This window comes from Artibeus jamaicensis, unplaced genomic scaffold (genome assembly GCF_021234435.1).
Source record: "Artibeus jamaicensis isolate MK-2021 breed Jamaican fruit bat unplaced genomic scaffold, CSHL_Jam_final scaffold_916, whole genome shotgun sequence".
NCBI classification, from domain to species: domain Eukaryota; kingdom Metazoa; phylum Chordata; class Mammalia; order Chiroptera; family Phyllostomidae; genus Artibeus; species Artibeus jamaicensis.
The window spans coordinates 54,339,878-54,361,048 of NW_026522059.1; the positions used below are offsets into that span (position 1 = coordinate 54,339,878).

Sequence of the window (21,171 nt, forward strand, 5' to 3'; positions counted from 1 at the left end):
TAAAGGACACATGGACAAAACCAAGGAGGGTTGGGATCAGGGAAGGGAGGTGGGAATGGCTGGTGCTGGGGGAGTGCAGGGGGTTAAATGCAGACAACTGTACTTGAAAAACAATAAAAAGAATTTTAAAAAAGAGTTAAATAAATACTATAGCCAATAAATAAATAACTAAATAAAATTGAATTCACCATATTATATTTTCTTTAATGACTTATAAAGTAGTTACCATGGTAAATTTTCATGAATGTAGTATTTATAAAAGTCTTTTCTCTATTAAAAATAATGCCAGATGAAGAAGTATTATTTCATCTATCACTTATTTAGTAGAAAGTTCTATACACCAGAATATAGTAAAAGTTAACCTAGAACCTAATCCTTTTCAACCATCCATGTTTGAACTGATGACAGCCATGAGAACAAGCTGCTGGAAGCAATTACACTTGAAAGCTGTTAGGCAAAAGAAAGGCTATGGTCTTTTATTACCTCACTCAGAATGATATGCACTGGCTAAAAAAAGTCTTATCTCATGCTACAAATACCTCAAGCGAATGATTACTATTAGAATGTCTAGCATGAAAGACTGCTATCTTCAAATGACTAATATACTGACCTGGCCACATGGCTTCAGTTGATTGAAAGTTATCTCCCCATATACCAAAAGGTTACAGTTCATTTTCTTGTTAGGGACCATACTTAGGCTGTATGATCCCCAGTTGGGGCATGTATGGGGGGCTACCAATTGATGTTGGTTTCTCTCTCTCTCTCAAAAAAAAAAATACTGAATGAATCCTCAGGTGAAGATTAAAAAAAAAAAAAGACTAATATCCTGTTATCTGAACATAAATACAGAGTAATTTGGTGCTGAAGAAATATCACTTCAAAAAATAATATCTACTGTATGTAAAGAGGCAGAGACTTTTTACTGAAAATGCTAAAAAAATGAAAACATACATTTTACTACAAAAATCAAACCCAGGTTAGAAAATTCTATGGAGCTAAATGACAGTGCAGACAAGCAGAACACACAGCACTGCTCACATGAACTTCAGAGTAAGCGAACAGTTTTTCCAGTTACTGTCAAGAAGTCATCATCAGCCAAGGCACGCAATGCTTCTTCAAACATATCTTTGGTAATTGCCTTTGAGGAAAAGAAAAGAAATATTTTACATATCAAGTACTCCCTTATCTGTCAGAGAGGTACCATAATTTCAGTCTTTCTTTTTTGGTGGTTATATACACTTATTATTTTCTAACTCAGGAATGGCAAACATTTCCTGTAAAGGGCCAGATGATAAATACCATAGGCTTGGTATCTGTTCTAACTACTCAACTCTGCCCCTGTGTGCCAATGCAGTCACAAATAATACATAAGGGCCATTATGATAGCAGGCAAAGGGTTGGTTTACTAACCAGCTCTGCTTTACTTATTCACAAAAGCGCACCTGAGTATTTCATCCCCAAAACAAATTTATATAATAAAATTGATAGTTATTAATCAAATTAGGATATGTGACTGTAACACTATTTAGAACAGCAAAACCTGCGAATATCCTAAATGTCCAACATTTCATTAAGTAAATGATGAAATATGCATGCAAAAGAATGTTACCAACCATTATGATTAATGTCATGAAATCTACTTTCCTTTATAGATGATGTTAGTAATATTAACTTGTTAATTAAAAAAGAAACAGCAAGTTACAAAACAATATAACTATGTTCATTTTTCAAATTAAAGACCATATGTGTATATGTAGAAAAGTTATAAAAGGAAGATAACAGAAATTTCAATTTAGTTATTTCTTAATGATAGATTTATGGGTGATTTTTCTTATCCTTATCAATATTTACTAAACAATAAATGAAGGAAAAAAGAAAAAACCTTAAAGGAGTATTCAGAAAAAAAACTCTATTACACACAGAAAAAACTATCTGCATACTTACTATATCAGATTGTCCACGAATATCTTCAAAAAGTTGCTGGTATTTTAGAGCTGGTGTTTTACCTTTAGATAAAATAAGTTTTTTCAATGCTTCAGCTAACTCTTCTTTCCGTTTGCGAGATGTTGCACTCATTCCTGATTTAAAAGAAATAAATGAAAATATTTCTTCTATAAGAAAGTAAAATGTTTCAAATTTCTGCTAAAGTTAAGGGATAATGGCTGAGTGCCAAAGAAAATCATTCAGTTAAATATATTAAATAATTTTCATGTGCTTTTATGTTTAATGCAAATAACAACCTGTAGTAAGAATAGATATGTCCACAATGCCAGTCCGGGGGTCAGTGGCAGATTGTTTTAGGGCCTCCCGATGCAAACGTTTCGCCTCTTCGACATCAATTGCTTCAACTTTGTTTGAAAACCGTACTTTAGCGTGGGCTTCTGCTAAGCGAATCAAAGATTCCAGCTGTCGAGGGTATGCAGAAACCATTCCTCGGCTACTGCCAATCTTTCTCATGTCTACATAAGCCTAATGAGGATAGGAAAAAAAACCAAACAAACACAATTCCTTGATAACAATTACTTCAGTTTCATGGTTAAACCTTGAACATTTAGGAATCCATTAAATAAACGAAACTTCTGCCTGGCTGCCATGTGCAGGTATTGAAGGGAATTAAAAGTGAGATCAAGCTTTGTGCCTCAAAGCCAAAAAGGTGGTGTCTGAATGCAGCTTTAAAGAATGAAAACGAAAGTGGACAGTGCAGGTGCATGAAGCCCAGTACTCAGGGGACACATGTGTTGGGGTAAGGAGCAGGCTGCAATTAGAGCAGAGGACAATAAGGTTGCCCATCTGAAAAAGTTCCTCAGGCACTTACTGATTTATACCCCAAATGAGGATCCTTTTGATAAGGCACACAAAGGATTATTGGGATACAACTCACACAGGTAAGTTGTATTAAACTTATATATAGATGACATAATTTTATTTCTTATTGAGCAACCCTCAAGAACAATACAAATGGAAAATTACATATCATCTGCAACTTTCATTACAGCATTTTGGGGAGCTTCATTAGGATGCAAAGCCCATCAAAATCCTCTTCCTATCACAATGTTTTAATAACCTAATATGCGTCATCATGCACAGCTGCCCACATAATTATGAGGATATTGAAAAGTCAACATAAAATACTTTAATTCTTTTTTTAGAAACAAGAAAATGGAAGCTCAGAGAAATTGGATGACTTGTCCAGAGTTACAAAGTTATTAAGTAGTATCACCTATTAGTTCAGCTCTAATATTCTAATTGTAAATTCACTATACTTAGTATTTAAATGTAAAAAGTGTATGTACAACCTATATAAATGAATTATTTCCCCCATTTTACATTTGGAAAAGTCATTTTGCAAAAGAGAAGAAACAGTTATAGATAATAGCATACTTTTCTTAATAAAATAATTCCTCCTTTAAGGGGACATAAGGCTTTTAGCTGGAGGCTCAGTAAGACATTTTTTCAGGCTTTAAATATGGACATGTGTTAGTTACCTCAATGAGAGCTTGGCTAGCTTCCTGGCTCAGCCGAGGCATGACCATGCTGTGAGCATAAGCAATGTAGTCCTTTAGCACTGCCATGTCCATGAACTCCTCCTCTACTTGCTCCTCACTCTGATAGTAAAGAGCAACAAGGTGGTGAGCCAGACGCCTGTCATAGGCTTCATCCTGAGGGTCCAGCATGAGGAAGATCAAATCAAACCTGAGAAAATATTGTAAAAATAATGTTTTCTTAGTTAGGACACCAACGCATCTATAAGCATAAGTTAAAAATTGCTCTTAGGGCTTTGGCCAGGTAGCTCAGTTGGTTAGATGTTGTCCCAATACACCAAGACTGCAGGTTCAATCCCTAGTAAGGGCACATACAAGTACCAACCAATGAATGCATTAATGAGTGGAATAACAAAGAAATGTTTTTCTTTCTCTTTCTAAATAAATATATAAACTAAAATAAACAAAATTTGCTCTTGGGTCACCCAGGCATACACACACACACACACACACACACACACACACACACACACACATAGTGAACATGCATTTGGTCAGGGCTGCTGGGGATTCTCCCCAAGTATCTTCTGCCCGGGTTTGTCTACAGAGCCTGCAGATAAATCCAATTCACTCTGCTATGTCCCCAGCAGGTGATTGTTCTCCTGGCCCTTAGATTTGCCTAGAAAATAGCTAGTCATCAAACAGCTGAAACAAAGAATTAAGATTTAACTGAGGCAAATGTCACTAAAATTTTGAAGACTAGAAGATATGAATGAAAATACATGCAAATATTCTAGAAAACAACTATTTGGTTAAAAAGTAAATGAAAAACAAAAATAACAAAAGAAACTAAAATAACTTTATGATATACATCAATACTTGGAATACTGGGTTGAGCAAAAGTGTGGATGATATGATTCTGCTTTAACAAATTTAACTTTTCAGATCCTTATCTATCCATGCAAAGCTATGCAGAACAGAGTGTAGTGCTTGATTCTCAGTAGTGGTTTTAAGACAGATAAAAGTAGCGAGGAGCTTCTAAAATAGATGTCAAGGTGAAGTATCCTATTTGCTTCAAAACACAAAGGTACTACCTATAGCTGAAACGAGAAACACAAACTCCCTTGTCATGAAAACTCCTGAGCAATCAAATTTAAAAACTTTTACATTAAAATGTTTGTGGTATTAGCAGTTGCTGAATATTATTTTCTCAATCTCACCTTGAAAACTCTACAAATAAGCACAGAACAAACATCTGTTACATAAAAAATGTTTTCATACCTTGATAATAACGTGTGCGGTAGCTGGATATTTTCAATGGTAGTTTTTTTAGGATTCCATTGAGACTCAATAGGATTTGCTGCTGCCAGGATAGAGGTGCGTGCATTAAGCTGACAAATAATCCCAGCCTATCAGAGAAAACACTGCAGTTAAAAGTCTCACCATGATGAGACCCTGCAGAAAATACTCAGATCTGGCTGAAACCTAATAGTGAAAGTATTTACCAGTTTCCCAGTTTAGAACCAAGGTAACACTGCACAGTTCCACAGATGTTTTATTTCAAGTATCCACACATTTTAAACATGTCCATGTTTATTGATGGAGAATGCGACATACCTTTGCAATAGAAAGGGTCTGCTGTTCCATGACTTCATGCAGTACTGATCTTGTACTTTCATTCATCTTGTCAAACTCATCAATACAGCAGATACCATTGTCACTGAGGACAAGGGCACCAGTCTGCAGGACAAGCTGCCTTGTCTCAGGGTCTTTCATTACATAGGCAGTGAGACCGACTGCACTGGAGCCCTTTCCTGATGTGTACTGGCCCCTGGGGACTAGGTTGTACACATACTGCAGCAGCTGGGACTTGCTGGTGCCAGGGTCACCACATAGCAAAATGTTGATCTCCGCACGAAACTTGCCCCTTCCTGTGTGACTAAAATCCTTTCTTGTTCCACCAAAGAGCTGAAGCAAGATTCCCTAAACAAAGAAACATGTCTAAATGTTCATTTACTGTAGAGTAAGAGAGATATAGTTTGTTAGAAGTACTTTTCTACTCTATAAATTACAATTAAGAAATTTAAAGAGAAGTATAAAAATGTATGACACTGCTTTAAGTTACCACTAACCTATTTATACATAAGCACACACCATCATGCCAGAATGGTGGTCATGTAAATCCCTCTTCTGGCTCTGTGTGCCTCTTCTTACAGAAGTAACGTGTGCTTGGTATAAAGAAATGGACAACAATGCTGTGATTCTCCTAAACCTATAACCAAGTCAGGTTGTGAACTCCTTGCTCTGTCAAACAGGCAGCAGCTCTTATCCTTTGTGATGGGGGTGTGGAAGGATGGATGGATGCTCACATTATTTGATCCCAAAGAACTACAAACCCCAACCACAAATTAAAAACCCACTGTTACCTTCTTTATATCTTCATGTTCATAAATGCTTGGTGCCAAGGCTGAAGCAAGTCGCTCATAAATGTCTGGTTTTCTGGAAAGTTCCTTAAGCAACTCCACACGCTTCTCTGAAAAAAGTTTCTGCTCTGTTTCTTCATCAAGGCCATGCAGACGTTTTGCATCAGTTTTTCGATAATGAATGACATCAATGTGCGTTTTGTAGACAGACTTCACATTACTCACTCTTGGATTAACTCGAATAGGCACAGCTCGATAGATGCCTGGGGGCAAAACCATGAGATGTATTTTCACTTTCCACTAATGGATCTGGTAAACCAGCACAGACACACAGGCAGTGCTGAGAAGTGACAGCTGGCTCTGGAGGAGAGGTGAGTTTCCAAGCACACTGCTTCCATGAACCCCCCACTGGGGAGGACGCAGGACTGCACTGTAAAGCTTGTTGCTCAAGGTGACAGGAACAAGTTGGAAAGAACACAGGTGTCTGAGAAAGGCAGACCTACCTGATAGTTCTATGACCTCGGGCACCTATGTGAGGATAACCATGCTGCATATAATCATTCTGAGGTTTAAATGGAATTACTTTGCCTTTAGAACAATGCTTGGCTCATGACTGTGTTCAATGAATAGTTCAAAAACAGTATTTTCATTTCCCTTAAGCTGAGTGTACAGGATCTTAGTAATTATTTTGACTGGAACAAAATACTACCAAAATCCTGCACCAGAAACTTGGAAAGAAAGAAAATCATAAAAGCTCAAGTCTTTTAAAAATCACTCACAGGACTTCCACCAAGATTGAGGTATAGGTGGAAACACTTTACCTTCTCGCACAACCAAATCTAAAAACAACAAAGTTTTAGCAACAATAAACGCAGCCAAACCACAGAAAATCGAACAATACAGAGAAGGACAACAACGAACCGCTCAGCCAGACTGGGAGGAGGGGCGGAGCAAGCAGCGGAGCGGGTCGGGCAAAAAAGATCCCCCGACCCAGGCAGCCAAGGGCGAATCCCAGGTGTGGGGTAGCAACGGGCAGACCCAGTGAAGGCGCAAGGTGGCTGGCTGACCACGGTCACACACTTGCGCGCAGATAAACCAGCAAAGGAGCGAGCATTGAGACAGACTGGGCAGGCCCCAGCAGCAGGAAGGAGCAGAGGGGACCACCACTGCTCACTCTCTGACCCCACCCCCACATACAGCCTCACAAACCAGCAACCTGGGTGGCCCCGCCCTGGTGATCAACTAAGGCTCCTCTCCTCATAGGTACGTAACAAGCGCAAACAGATCAAAACATGGCTCAAGAAGAACTCGGAGCCCCAGAGACCATAAATCTAAGTGAACAAGGAATCGCCAACCTATTAGAGACACAGTTCAAAACACTGGTGATCAGGATGCTCACAGAACTGGTTGATTTTAGCCACAAATTAGAGGCACATATGAAGGCTAAACTAATTGAAATGAAGGGAAATGCACAGGAAACCAATAGCAATGGAAAGGAAACTGGGACTCAAATCAAGGGAGCAGACAAGAAGGAAGGAAAAAATGACCAAACAGAAAAATAGGAAGAAACAAGAATTCAAAAAAATGAGAAGAGGCTTAGGAACCTCCAGGACATCTTTAAACGCTCCAACATCCGAATTATAGGGGTACCAGAAGGGGGAAAGGCACAGCCACCAGTGGAAAACTTATTTGAATAAATAATAAAGGAGAAATTCCCTAATCTGGCAAAGGAAATAGACTTCCAGGAAATCCAGGAAGCTCAGAGAGTCCCAGAGAAGTTGGACCCAAGAAGGAACACACCAAGGCACATCATCATTACATTAGCCAAGATTAAAATGAAGGAGAGAATCCTAGAAGCAGCAAGAGCTAAGGGGACAGTCATCTACAAAGGAGTTCCCATCAGACTATCAGCAGATTTCTCAAAAGAGACCTTACAGGCAAGAAGGGGCTGGAAAGAAGTATTCCAAGTCATGAAAACCAAAAACCTACAACCAAGATTGCTCTATCCAGCGAAGCTTTCATTTAGAATGGAAGGGCAGATAAAGTGCTTCTCAGATAAGGAGTTCATCATCACCAAGCCCTTATTATATGAGATGTTAAAGGGACTTATCTAAGAAAAAGAAGATGAACAGTGAAAGGACAGCAAACTCACAGTTATTAATAACCACACCTAAAACAAAAGCAAACTAAGAGGATAGCTAGATCAGGAGCAGAACCATAGAAATGGAGATCACATGGAGGGTTAGCAACAGGGGAGTGGGAGAGGAGAAGGGGGAGAATGTACAGAAAATAAGTAGCATAGACGGTAGATAGAGAACAGATGGGGGGAGGGTAAGAATAGTAGGGGAAATATAGAATCTAAAGAACTTGAGACATGTGGTCATGAACTAAAGGGGGGAATGGTGGGGGATGTGCAGGGTGGAGGGGAATGAAGGGGGGAATAGAACAACTGCAATGGCATAATCAATAAAATAATTTTAAAAAATCACTCACAAATTATTTCATACACAATAAGACAATCTACTGAGTCAAAAGCAAAGACATAAGGAAAATGACAATTTTTGTTTATAATAAGATATCTCTAAGTGAATAGCCATGCCCTGCTTTCTAAAGAATACAACTTAAGAACATTAAAAGAGGTAAACAACCAACCCTTTAACCATACTAACTTATCCATCCTCTAAGAACAAAAATTCCCTAAATTGAAGTGTACAATGTTTATCTTTTTTAAGTTTCAAACTAGAACCCTCGAAGCCCGGACCACTGTTCTTGCTGTTTTCTGAAGAGAAATGTGTCTCACAGCTTTCACAACCCACTGCCATAGATCACCTGTCCTTTGACTATTTAACAGGTCAATAATTCTTTTCAAAGCAAAAATCACTTTACAAGTAAACAGTTTTAGAATACACACTATTCTTCACATCAAGAGAGACTAGGAATGCATGACTATGTTTATTAGGTATAAAGCAGCTTAGTTATCTTTATTGATGCCTATAATGATTCATCTTCACAGAACAGCACTGATAATACTCATTTTACCTGTAAACAGCATTTTTTACAACCCCTTCCTCCAAAATACTTTCATGTGTATTACATTAATTCCAATATCCCATTTAAAATATTGAATTAAATACTTTATTGAATATTTAATAAACTTTCACTAATATAAAAGCACATATTAATAAAATATAATATCAAGGGTTTCAGAGCAGTAGGGTGGCAGAACTAGGATAGCCGATCTCTTTCACTAAAGATGATAAATTCTTTCAAATTTGTAACTACTACACCTACCTTCATAACTGAAGATCACTAGTGGCAACTGCTGAACTTCATACTGGGGAAGACATAGGATAAGAAGCCTGACTCACTGAATGGAAGAGGTGGACGGCCCCATGAGCCTTGGCCACTCCTTACACATAACTCCCACACTGCCCCCTAAATAAATAACTATGCCTGCCATAAACACAAACAACTACCTCCCACCCCCGTAGGAAACCAAGTGCCCACACTGCTGTGAAGCATGAAATGAAACTATGGCATATTCATGTGTTGCAGTGGAAAGACAAGACTGTTGGCAGTAACAGAGCACGAGTCCGAGTGTCACAAATTACTATAAAATCTTAAGCTACAGGCATCTACACTTCACTGAATCTCAGCCTCCTCATCTCTAAAAATACCATTATGTAACTCCCACCATGGACACAGGGAGCTCTGACCCATCCTATCCTATAATACATTTTAACCCTTAGCTGTGCATTTGGGAAGTAGAAAATTATTTAAAATTTCAGACTTGGTGAGCACTGCACTTCCTGGAGCTGCTGGCTGGCATAGTTTAAAATTACCAATACCAAACTTGTCTTCTCAACATACCAATGCTATCAAATCAAGATACACACGTGACTCTGGGATACTGTAATGGCAAGAAGCAAATGCCCTAACCAATGTGGCTTAGTTGGTTGGGAGTCCCATAAAGCCAAAGGCCTCCAATTTGATTCTGAGCCAGGGCTCATGCTTAGGTTGTGGGTTTAGTCCCCTGTCGGGGCATATACAAGAGGCAACTGATCAATGTTTCTCTCTGTCTCTTCCCTTCTCTCTAAAAAAGTAATAAAGTTAAATCTTTTTTAAAAAGAAGTGACTGCACCAACAATGCATTGAAACATTCTGTCTTGCTAGGTTAAGAATGTGATTAATTAGCCTTGGCTGGGTGCCTCAGTTAGCTGGAATGTCAACCTGTACATCAAAAGGCTGCAAGTCTGATCTCTGGTCAGGACACACACCTAGGGTGCTGGTTCGATTCCTAGTTGGGGTGCACGCCAGAGGCAACCAATCAATGTTTCTCTTTCTCTCTTCATCTCTCCCTAAAATCAATAATCATGGCCTCAAGTGAGGATTTTTAAACAAGTGACTAAAACAGTACACCATATCTTCTCAAGAACTGAGTGACAGCTGGAGGAGGCAGGACCAAGGCCCACGCCAAAGAATTCATGACAAAGTCAAAGGACTGACTACAACTATCATTAAAAGCAAGGCAGACTTATACCATTAATACAACCTACAGTCTTACCTGTAACATTCACCCTGTCCCCAGGTTGAACCTTGTCAACAAGATCATTGTGAGCGAAAAGGACGACAGTGTGAGGTGTCTGACCTGCAGGCATATCTTCAGGAGACTCTTGAAGTTTGACCTGAAAAAAAGCACAGTGAAAACAGAAACTCAGAGAAGAAATCATATTAGACACAAAAACCACAAATGTGTACCACTTAGAACCATTTATGATGCCTAGCATCTTTACCTTTTAAAACATTTTAACCTCTACATAGCTTTTTTTAAAACTATTTTTTTAAAAAAGATTTTATCTATTTATCTTTAGAGGGGAAGGGGAGAGGGAGATATCAATGTATGGTTGCCTCTCATGCATCCCCTGCTGGGAACTGGCCTGCAACCCAGCATGTGCCCTGACTGGGAATCGAACCATGATACTCTGGTTTGCAGGCCCGCGCTCAATCCACTGAACTACACCAGCCAGGGCTTAAGTTTTTTTTTAAGCTTATATGACATGAACACACTTTTTGTGAGGATGTTATATTTATTTAAACATTTCCCTACTTGGGGGGAACAGGAGGTGGCAATTTAAGTATTCTTGGCCCTTTTAAGGCTATAGTGGATATCTCTTTCCTTAAATGTTTGTCTACATTTCTAATTTTTTAGAAGTTATTTCTAGCAGATTTCCTGGATGGAAAGCAAATACTTTTTAGGTTTGGGGTTAAGCACTTCTGTGCATCTCTTCTAGTCACTGCATGCACCTAACAAATACTTGCCAGTTTACCTAATTATACCCACTCACCTAACAGGCTCTGTTAAGCAGTATTCTAGATGTTGGGGACTCCATAGTGAATGAAATCTCTTCCCTCAGAGTGGAGATGGGATAGACAGTAACACAAACACACAAGTGAGCATGTAACAGCTCTGACAGTAACAAATGCAAGTGACAGAAAAAGAAAGCAGCACAGGCAGTGGGGATAAAGGAGATGCTTTACATAAAGCAAGGTCAGGGAAGGCCCTTCACAAGTTAGCTAACCTCTGGACAGAGGTCTAAGAATGTTAGGGAAGAAGCATGTATTTGCAGTGTAAAGAATAGTTAAGGTCCAAGATCCCAGGGCAGGCTTGAGCTTGGCTAATGATCGAGGAATATGGAAATAGTTGCAGCAATGTCATCAGTGAGGTCTATGGGTACAAGGGTGTAGTATAGGTAATGACAGGCCATGTACTCTTAGATACTAAGATATTAGGTTTAATTCTAAGTTTGTTTGGGAGTCTTTGAAGCCCTCTAAGAATATTACGTCAAAGCTCTTTGGGAGCAGCAGTTCCACCTTCTTATCTCCAGGAGTTGAGGTACATTTGCTGTAATAATTTGTATCAATATTAGATGAAAATTTACATCTTGAATTAGTTTGTAGTTATTTGGTTAGTAATTATTTTTCACAATTGCTAATTTTTCTTATTGACTCGCAACAAGGAAAATTACCTTTTGTAGTATTTTGAGCACATTCTCTCTATACATTAAAATTGTTTAAACTCTGTAACAAAATCAAACTTAAGTCCTGGCCCTGGTGCATACTTTTACATAATTATAATCATAGTAAATAATTTTCTTGCCTTTCCCCACTTGTCATTTTAATATTCACCTTAAAAATTTCATGACTAATGAGGAAAAAGGTCAGACTTCTTGTACAATAAAATCAGTAAGAAAAACTCCTCAAACCATTCTTTACTGACAGTTGCAAAATGACAGAACTTAACCAAGTAATTTTTACAGATCTGAAAATGTCCTATGTACTTATCTGAAATACTAAAACAAATTATATTAAGTATTTCCCATTAAAACATCTCAAATTAAACTCAATAATAAAGAGGCTAACTTGATCTGTTAACTTAATATTATTAACATATGTATCATGGGAAAATGCATTCTATTTCTTTTTATGAAGTATTTTAGGCCATGAGAATGTGAAGTATGTAATAATGAACTGGTGCTTACTGGCAACAAAACCAGGGACACTGCCACCCCAGAGTAGAAGCCTTAAGTGTGCTCCAAGTACCCAACCACCCACAACCCTGTAACAAAACCTACACTGTCAGAAAAGGAATGAGGTAACTGAATACCATTTAGAAAGCAAGGTTTTGGACCTGATCTAGAAAGCTAAGCAGGGTCGGGCCTGGTCAGTACTTGGAAAGGAGGAAGCAAAGTTTTAAAGCTTCATGAGTGGACACATTATATCTGGCTTTTTGGGGAGGCAAAACATGCCAAAGGGGAGGCCAATCAGAGCACCCAGGAAGGCCACACACCATCTGCTTGTCGGAGAACACAGAGCGGTTGTGGATCAATGCCATGCTGTGGGTGGTGTGGCAGCGCTCACACACACAGGGCTCAGCGATGCGGCCTCGGTCAATCTCCACCTGGGCTGTTTGGGCGCACACTTGGCACTGAAAGAAGGCCTCCTGCATCTCTGGAATCAGCTGGGATGTCCTGATCACCATGCCACTGATGGTGATGAGTTGGTCAATGTCTGTAAGGAGGAGAGAAAGGACAGCTTGTCCATTAGCCACTGCCCTTGGCTCAGTCAGATGTGGTATCTCCTTGAGCTGTATTCCTGCCAAGGCAGATCTGGGTCTGCTGTCAAGCCCAGAAGAACCATACTGGGAGGTGCAGAGATACCTGGTAATGGCTGGAGTCACAGGTACGCATTGTAGCCAGAGCACAAACATCTCACTGGGTACGTTCAAGTCTGGCCTGGAGTGCCTTTCCTGTGTCGTCTGCCTCCCTCTCAACCCCAATGAACCTCTTGCCCTTCCTTCCTCAGGGCCCCCTATCCAATACTCATCCCACCAATGTTTTCCTTAGCTGTCTCCTGTCTGGTTACACATTCCAGTTTCATATTATAACCTCAATGCTTTTGCCTATTTTGTCCCACGGCCACCTACCTCACTCAGTTTGTCACAAGAAAGCTCTGCTGTCTCAGTGCATGTGAAAAATCATGGGTTCTGGAGCAACATACCCTGGACTAATAAGTATCTATGACACTGGAGACACTCAGCCTCTCTCTGTTTCATTTAGGGAGTGAGAGTAATGACAATATATACCTCAGAGAGTTGTTGAGGATTACGAGTCAGCATCTATAAAACAAGCCTTTTAAGAATTGTGCCTGACAAAGAATAGGCATTATGTAATTTAGCTAATTTTCACTACATAAGAAAGGTCCTCTATAAACTATTTTGTGCTCTTGCTCTATCATTTGGACTTTCCCTGACATACTTTCCCCCTAGCTAATTCCCATTGCTGGTTCTAAATGAGTTACACTGTTATTTGTAGTCAAAAAAACATGCCACATAATTAGCTACTGCTGGCCTTGTAGAACTTCCCATCCCTTATTATGGACTCACCGGGGATTCACAAGATCTTCCCTTTGATCCTGTCCTCCTTCCAACTACTTGTAAATCTTTGCTTCTCTCCTCATTAACCTTTCTTTTACTTTAAAATATCACTTTTGTAATAAGTTACAAACAAAAGTGTAAAAGCGAAATACTTTTGAAATCATTTAAGTACCTGGCAAGTTACAATCTCTAATCTTAATCTGGAATTCTTTGTGTAGCAAATACAGCACACTTACCTAACAGCTTTACCTTCTCCAGGTCCCCCACCAGAAATCCCTATCACAGATCTGATGTAAGACATAGGAAGACAAGGCAATTTCATAAAATTGGAGGCAATTTTATGCCTCCTATAAGGAGGCAATTTCATAAAATGAAAAAAAAAATTAAGGTTCTTCAATAAATAACGAAGTCCAACATTTGCTCATGTTGATTAGCTGTCTTATTTCCTTTTACTGAAATTTGTGTTTTTTACACTTACCAAAAGCAGTGTTTGTTAATTCTCAATAGCTTTTATACCTCCATCTTCACGGCAAATATGTCTTTCCTATTTTTTTCTTCTATGGCCACTGTCTAGCTTAGGAACCAGCCACCCCATATTTGAACTACTGTTAGTCTCCTTACTGAACCTCAACATACTTTGCATACGACACCTACCACGAACTTCTCAAGACTGGCAAATCTTTCTCCTCAATGGCTCCCTATTGACTTTGGAATAAAAATCTTAACTTGAAATACAGAGCTCTTTAGGACCTAAGTTTTCCAGCCTCCACACAAACACCCTGCTTCAGCATCACTTACTGTCCACATGTAGTTCTGTTTTACTTCTTAGTTTCTGGCTATATCGCTTCTTTCTGCTGTCTAGAGAATTAATTCCTTCAGGTCTGCTTCCCAAATCCTCACTATACTCCCAATTTCTAATTCACCTCAATTTCTTCACATTTGGGCCTGGTGCTCTCCTTCTCTCCCTGAGCTGAGACATCTCTTGCACTATTCTTCAGTTATTCTACCTCTTCTTTTATTTACTTTCCCATCTATATTTATTTCTTAAGCACTAGGGTAGGATCATATTTGTACTTGTTTTCTACAGTGATTCTGAGAAAGTATGAAATTATAACATCTGGATAGTTCATCTTAAGATAGAAAATAGTTACAAAATTTTTTATAATAAAGGTATGGTAGAGCCATAATTGCATAGAGTAACTAAATCTACTATCATTCTGTCATTGGTAAACTATCACCATCAATTCTTTTAAAGTTCCTTGATAAAATAAGGTTTTGTTTATTTTCATGTAAAGTATTTCTCTGCTACTAAAAATATTACCTTCTGGATTCAGGTTTCTCATATTCTTAGTCTTCAACGCATTGAATGGTCTTACTTGAATCTGATGTTCTAAAATTGAGTCAGGATAACGGTCAAAAAAGATCTCATTGACGGCCATGTCAAAAGTTGGAATTACCTCCTAAAAAAAAAAATGAGAGAGGATGTCAAGCTGTGTTTGTGTTCCCATCTTAGGGTTAAATATAAATAAAGCATTTCATATTAGTAAAGTGTAAAAGCAAAAATACATGGCATAATCCAAAAGCATTACCCTACATAGTTACACATGTCACTTATAAATCTTGGGCACTCAACTATCTTATACCTGCATGCTTTCATTGGGATTAAGTGTGATCACATAAGAAATGAAAGAGCCTCCAGTATGTACTGTCATATTTTAGGCTGAATTTTGAGCACATACTTTCATGTCTTACTTTTTCTCCACAGTAAAATGATAGCAATAGATTGAATCATAATTATTTTATTCAAATTTGCTAATAATTGTTCCCATTCGGCAGAGGAGAAAACAGCCTTTGGGGGAGAGGGCAATAAGCACCTTGATTCAGGTTACATACCTATTAAGCAGGAAAAAAAAAACCAAATAAGATTTAAAACCCAGCCTGCATATATATATATATATATATGTGTGTGTGTGTGTGTATGTATATACACATACACACAATATATGAATGTATATACATATATATATCTGATACACTTCCAATTAAACCACAAAGTCACTGACAGTAATACACATCCCAATTTCAGAAATGTTAGCATGAAAAAGTGCTTATCTTAAAGGAGATTAAACATGGCTTTCTAGAAAGGTTCTTTTTATGGGAGGAACATTCTCTGTTACCACAAAGAAAAATCTGCTATTCAGAAATTCTTAAGATATTCTAGATGTCTACTGTAATTAAAGTCGAAGCCAAATTCTTACCTGTGGGTAGCAGATGAGCTGTCTGTATAGATTTTTGTCAAATGATTTTATGTGTTCACAGTTTACATTTAAAAATGGCTCCCCAATAACATTAATCTATAAGATCAAATGAACAAGTTATAGTCTCGTTATTTTGAAACACATAATTTGAATTTGTAAGTAAAAATATAATTACCTCCCCAAGTCGTTGCATGTACAGAGGTTCAGTAATATCTATACCAATATTTTCTTCTTCTTTAGCCAGAGGGTCAATAAAATGCTGAAGAAATCTCTTAATGTGGAAAGAGAAATATTAAGCTTAATGCATTTAAAAATAAGCAAATATTCAAAGTACAAAGTTAGGAGTCAGTCACTATTTGAAGACAGTATGTCCCTATCAAAAACTAGAAAAACATCAACAATTCTAGGCCACCTAAAAATCTACCCCTAAGTATTATGGCTACTTAGATACAGGTTACAAACACTTTCTCCCAGCATTTTCAGCCCTAAGAGTATGAATCTGAACACATACAGCTCACCTGAAAATTTTCTTTGCATGTTGCCACATTTACATCTGTTCCCCAAATCACAAGTTTTTGGCCTAGAGACTGCTCACTAGCTATGGTGTCTTCTGCTGCTGGCTACAAAGAAAAACATGACAGAACCATGTTAATGACCCACTTTCTGTTCTCAAAATAAATCTATCAGAAGACTATATTTGTGTACTCACCCCATCAGACTGCAAATCCACCTGCAGGCCCTTCCGTGCAGACCCCAGGTCAGGCCTCTGCCTCAGGGGTGTACCCCTAACACCACTCCTTGGGGTTCCCTCTGCTCGGGAGCTGGGAGTGCCATATGTCAGTGGTGAACTAACATCGAAGTCAAGGGCAATAGCTATAAAAACAAAACTTGAAAGTTTACAATGAAATTCTGGTAGTACATCAAACAGGAAAATACAGCATGTTATTTCAGTTGATCTAAGTCATTTAAACACAATTATGAAAGTAAATGTTTATTGTACTCTCTGATGGTTAAGATTCTGAGGACTACTAAATGCCCTATAAAAAGCACCAACTTTCTTTCTCTGCTCACTAAGTTCTAAGATGTATTATCTCTGTACTCTTGGTGAACAATGAAGCATCATTTGTATACTAGCCGCAGTATAACTTAGACTTTCAGAAACACACCTGAAGAATGTATCTGAGGAGGGCTGGAAAATATTGTGTCCTGTGCAGCAGGGCTCTGCAGGTCAGCTCCAGGTGAGGTGGGCAATGGCTGCAGCTCTCCTGTGGAGGTAGAATCCTCGCCTCTACGTCTCCTCGATGGAGATGACCTGGCATCCTCACTTCGAGCTTGTGATATGCAAAACAGAAAAGATAGGCATCGATTCTCATGGTTGGTCTTCCTGGAGCTTTCTCTTGGGAGTTTGATTCATTATTGAACAAAAACAAACTAAACAGAAACGAAACAAATGAGTACGGACGTGTTTAAGCAATCGACATTAGCAAATGCTGTGGAAAGGGTGGAAATGTGCGTCCCGCACTAAGTTTCTTAATACCACAACGAGTCGGGCAGGAGCAAACGCGGTCGCCCCCAAGAGATCTTACTCCCCGCCCCGCCCCCCCCGCCCGGACCTGGACTCAGCGTCCAAATGCCTTACAGGCCAATGCTTCTCAGAGGTGGCGGGGAAAGGCCAGAAGGCAGAGAAGGCAGACTTAGGTACTTAGGTATTGGGGGAGACGGGGTACTTGTCAGGGCGGACTCTCTGGCAAGACTTACGTGTCTGAGCGGGGGTGGCTCTACCGCGACGGTTCCGACGGCTGCTAGGGGTAGACGCCGGAGACGACATGATGCTGTGGGTACCTGCGCGACTAACAGTATAGGATCACGCCGCACCCACTTCCGGGCTCCTCTACCACGCCGCACAGACACCGCTCTTCCCGAGGCCCGCAGTGACGGAGAAAGGTTGCTGCTGCTGATGCAAGTATGGTCCCAGGTAGCACTTTGTGAAGCGCCCTCCTAGACTTCGGGAGCCTGGCCCAAGGTTTCGCGCCAGCAGCAGTGTCGTCACCATTTTCGGTGGCGCCCCACCAATCATAGCGGCACTCTCGCATGGCTCCGCCTATGGCAGGCTCCACTGCCCACCGACAGGGGGGACTGAGAGACCTTCTTTCGCTCTTTGCAGAAAGCCGACTCAGACTTCGCTCGGAACCCCCCTCTATTCAGATGGTCTGACCCAGTCCTCAACCGCCGTTTCGCGGTAAATCTGGGGAGTCCAACCTGACTGTTCACTGCAGAGTAGATCTTGACTGTAGCACTGGCCACGAAAGACTACTTCTTTATCACTTAAGCATTTTAATTTTTAAAGACAGTCCAAATGCACTTTCACTGTTTATCAAGGGACAAACTGTAGATCTTGGTCAAAGACTCTTGCTTTTCTTTTCGCGCCTCCAGTAACTCAATTCACTGACTGTCCTCCCGGTCTATTTCCGGACGTCACACCATTGGATTTCTGTTTCTCTCTAAGCTTCAATGTATGGATGCTAAGTGCATTCTGTGCAATACACTCACAACCCTGACGTAAATAAGTTCACGTCTAAGCCGGGTATTCCTACAAGGAGGACCTTCCCGCGAAGGTATTACTGCCACCGCGAGCTCCACCCCTATGCCCACGAGCCCCGCCTCCGTGCTCCGCGAAATTTCCGGTCCGGAGTAAGTGGGCACCCTCGCGTGGTCTAGGCTGGGCCTTATGGCTGACTTTAGGTCTGGTGTGCAGGGTTCCCTGCTGCAGCTGCAAGAATTTTTGTCCACTGCGGACCGTTACAGCGCTGCGGTGGCCAGTCATCAGCTAATTCGGGGCCTGGGTCAGGAATGCGTGCTAAGCACAAACCCCGCGGTGCTGGGTGGGTATCCTACCGGAGCGGTCGCAGGTGCGACTGCGCGGCGGTGTGTGGCTTTTCCGGGTTTAGAGTTGGACTAATTTCAAGTGTTTTGAAGTTATTTGATTGTGAGTCGTCATAATTTCCGTGTCTGTATATAAAAAAATGATTTGCCATACTGCTTTCTTTTTAAAACACCAGAGGACAGATACTGTAAAACAACTTGGTGAAAATGCCCTAAATTTGTCAACCATTGCTGTCCAAAATGGGGAGAAAAACGAGAGGAAAGAATTTTCTTTCACCTTAATCTGGCATAAACTCACCAGTTTCCAAACAGTTATAATTGCTGTTCCTACTTTTGAGAAGCATTTGCAGAAATATAACTGAAAAATCATGCTGTTCTTTTAGCTTCTTAGCAATGCCTGGATGAAAACCTTTTTGAGTAAAAGTTCCTCTTTTAGTACTTGTAAAATAGACTGCTCGAAAACTACAGTGTTCCTTTTTAAAAATAAAAATATGCAGAACTTCTCATGGTGTGTCCTCTTTCTTAATTAAAAGATAGGTGAGATTTTCTTCCTAGGGTTCGTTGTTGAATATAGTGGAGAAATAATGTGAACAACACCTGAAACAAGATGGTACATAGTACCTGTATTATTGTCAAGGATATATTAATTGTGGAAAAACTCAAAGACTAACAGATTTATATAAATACTTTCTAGCCTCAGTGTTTCTAAATTAGAATTCTTTGTTGTGCCTTTAGTAACCTGTTTATAATGGAGTTCTGAGTTTACTGTGAATATTCAATGTATGCCCTTCACTTGAGAGATTATAGAGGAGTGTATTAGTTTTCTATTGCTGCTGTTAAATTCAGTGGTTTAAAATAACACAGGTGTGTTAATATTACAGTTTTTGCGATCAGAAGCCAACACAGGTTCTACCCAGTTAAAACCAAGGTTATCAGGCAGGCTTTGGGGGAGAGAATTCATTTTCTTTTTCATTTAGGTCTTAAGTAAAAGTCAGGTCTTTGCAGTTGTAGGACTGAGGTACCTTTTTTCTCCCTGACAGTCCTTGCTTCTAGAAGCCACCCATATTTTTTCTGTCACAGGCCCCCATACTCCATCTTCAAAGCCAGTAGGAAATAGGGGGTCGAGTAAATCTTGAACTAGGAATATCTCCAGCTCTCCTATGTTCCCAAATCACTTCTACCCCCCACTGGCAAGGACTCATTTATGTGATTACCTGGGTAGTCCAGGATAATCTCCCTATTTTAAAGTCAGTTGATTAACAACCTTAATTTCATTTGCCTTGTAGAGTGAGCAGATTTACAGATATGAGATACCCATGTTTTCCTGTGAAACATCGTCTAGAATTTCCTGTTTTTCTTCTCTAAACACAGCAGCCTTGGGTTAGAATATTATCACAAAGCTGAATTGAGAAACATGCATTCTCATTAGGATGGGTGTGTAGATTGATTCCCCCATAGCTGTCTTACCTTTTTATTTATTTGATTATTTTTTTTTGTACAGCATTGCAGACTTCCTTAGTTTTTTCCAAAGATTTCGGTTTGCTTGTATTTGTTCGGAAATCACTTAGCATTGATGAAGTAAGTTGAAAATTTTCATTTTGCTTTTCTTGCATATTCCATTATGTTGGAGTGACTCTTTTTCTTATCCATATTTACTACAATGTGTATTTCTTTTATTATAGTTCCGTGACTGTCGAGAAGAAGTCCTAAAATTTTTATGTATTTTCTTAGAAAAAATTGGCCAGAAGATTATACCTTATTCTCTTGATATTAAGGTAAGGGGGAAAAAAACATCTCGTGATATACCAACATTCATTTTATTTTATTTAAATTAATTTAATTTTATTAATTTATTTTTAGAGAGAGGTGACGGGAGAGAGAAAGAGAGGGGGAGAAACATAGATGTGTGAGAGATATAGCAATCAGTTGCCTCTTGCATGCCCCTAGCTGGGGGCCTAGCTGGCAACCCAGGCATGTGCGTTGACTGAGAATCAAACCACTGGCCCTCCGGTTCTCAGGCCAGCACTCAGTCCACTGTGCCACACCAGCCAGGGCTCAGTTTAATTTATGGTGTAAGTTAAACTTGGATTTTTATTTTATTTCTTGTTTTCTCGTGGGGAAGTTTATTTCTGCTTGACTGTGTTAGAAATGAAGTGGGCTGTTTTATTTTTTTATATTTAATAAGCCAAGGC

General features: G+C 39.5%; 2 protein-coding genes across 4 annotated transcripts in view; one reads left to right on the top strand and one right to left on the bottom strand.

Annotated features, from left to right (window-relative positions):
* Nucleotides 1–901: 901 nt before the first annotated feature.
* On the bottom strand, nt 902–18,120 carry MCM4 (minichromosome maintenance complex component 4). The gene is made up of 16 exons (XM_037145333.2): nt 17,855–18,120; nt 17,263–17,427; nt 16,806–16,969; nt 16,615–16,716; nt 16,272–16,367; nt 16,097–16,192; nt 15,160–15,298; nt 12,753–12,973; nt 10,470–10,590; nt 5,909–6,168; nt 5,100–5,465; nt 4,764–4,891; nt 3,486–3,693; nt 2,241–2,469; nt 1,945–2,078; nt 902–1,138 (listed from the first exon to the last, which is right to left on the bottom strand). The coding sequence occupies exons 1-16, from the start codon at nt 17,922–17,924 to the stop codon at nt 1,046–1,048; spliced, it is 2,592 nt and encodes an 863-aa protein (XP_037001228.2). The 5' UTR covers nt 17,925–18,120; the 3' UTR covers nt 902–1,045.
* Nucleotides 18,121–18,760: 640 nt separating this feature from the next.
* Nucleotides 18,761–21,171, top strand: part of PRKDC (protein kinase, DNA-activated, catalytic subunit) — a 220,451-nt gene continuing 218,040 nt past the window's right edge. For 2 of the 3 annotated variants that reach the window (XM_053660916.1, XM_053660917.1), the window contains exons 1-3: nt 18,761–18,978; nt 20,481–20,557; nt 20,662–20,754. In XM_053660916.1, coding sequence (XP_053516891.1) covers nt 18,825–18,978; nt 20,481–20,557; nt 20,662–20,754 — 324 coding nt within the window. In that variant the 5' untranslated portion in view covers nt 18,761–18,824. Of the gene's footprint in view, nt 18,979–19,007; nt 19,083–20,480; nt 20,558–20,661; nt 20,755–21,171 lie in introns of those variants that run through there. The other variant, XM_053660918.1, reaches the window with a different exon arrangement.

Bases quoted from the DNA above. Each gene is read 5' to 3' on its own strand.
- MCM4 (XM_037145333.2), bottom strand. From the start codon at position 17,924: ATGTCGTCTCCGGCGTCTACCCCTAGCAGCCGTCGGAACCGTCGCGGT. The intron at 3,694-4,763 runs GTATGAAAACAT...ATATTTTCTCAG, and splicing joins CCGCACACGTTATTATCAAG to GTTTGATTTGATCTTCCTCA. The intron at 2,470-3,485 runs GTAACTAACACA...TATCCTCATTAG, and splicing joins CTAGCCAAGCTCTCATTGAG to GCTTATGTAGACATGAGAAA.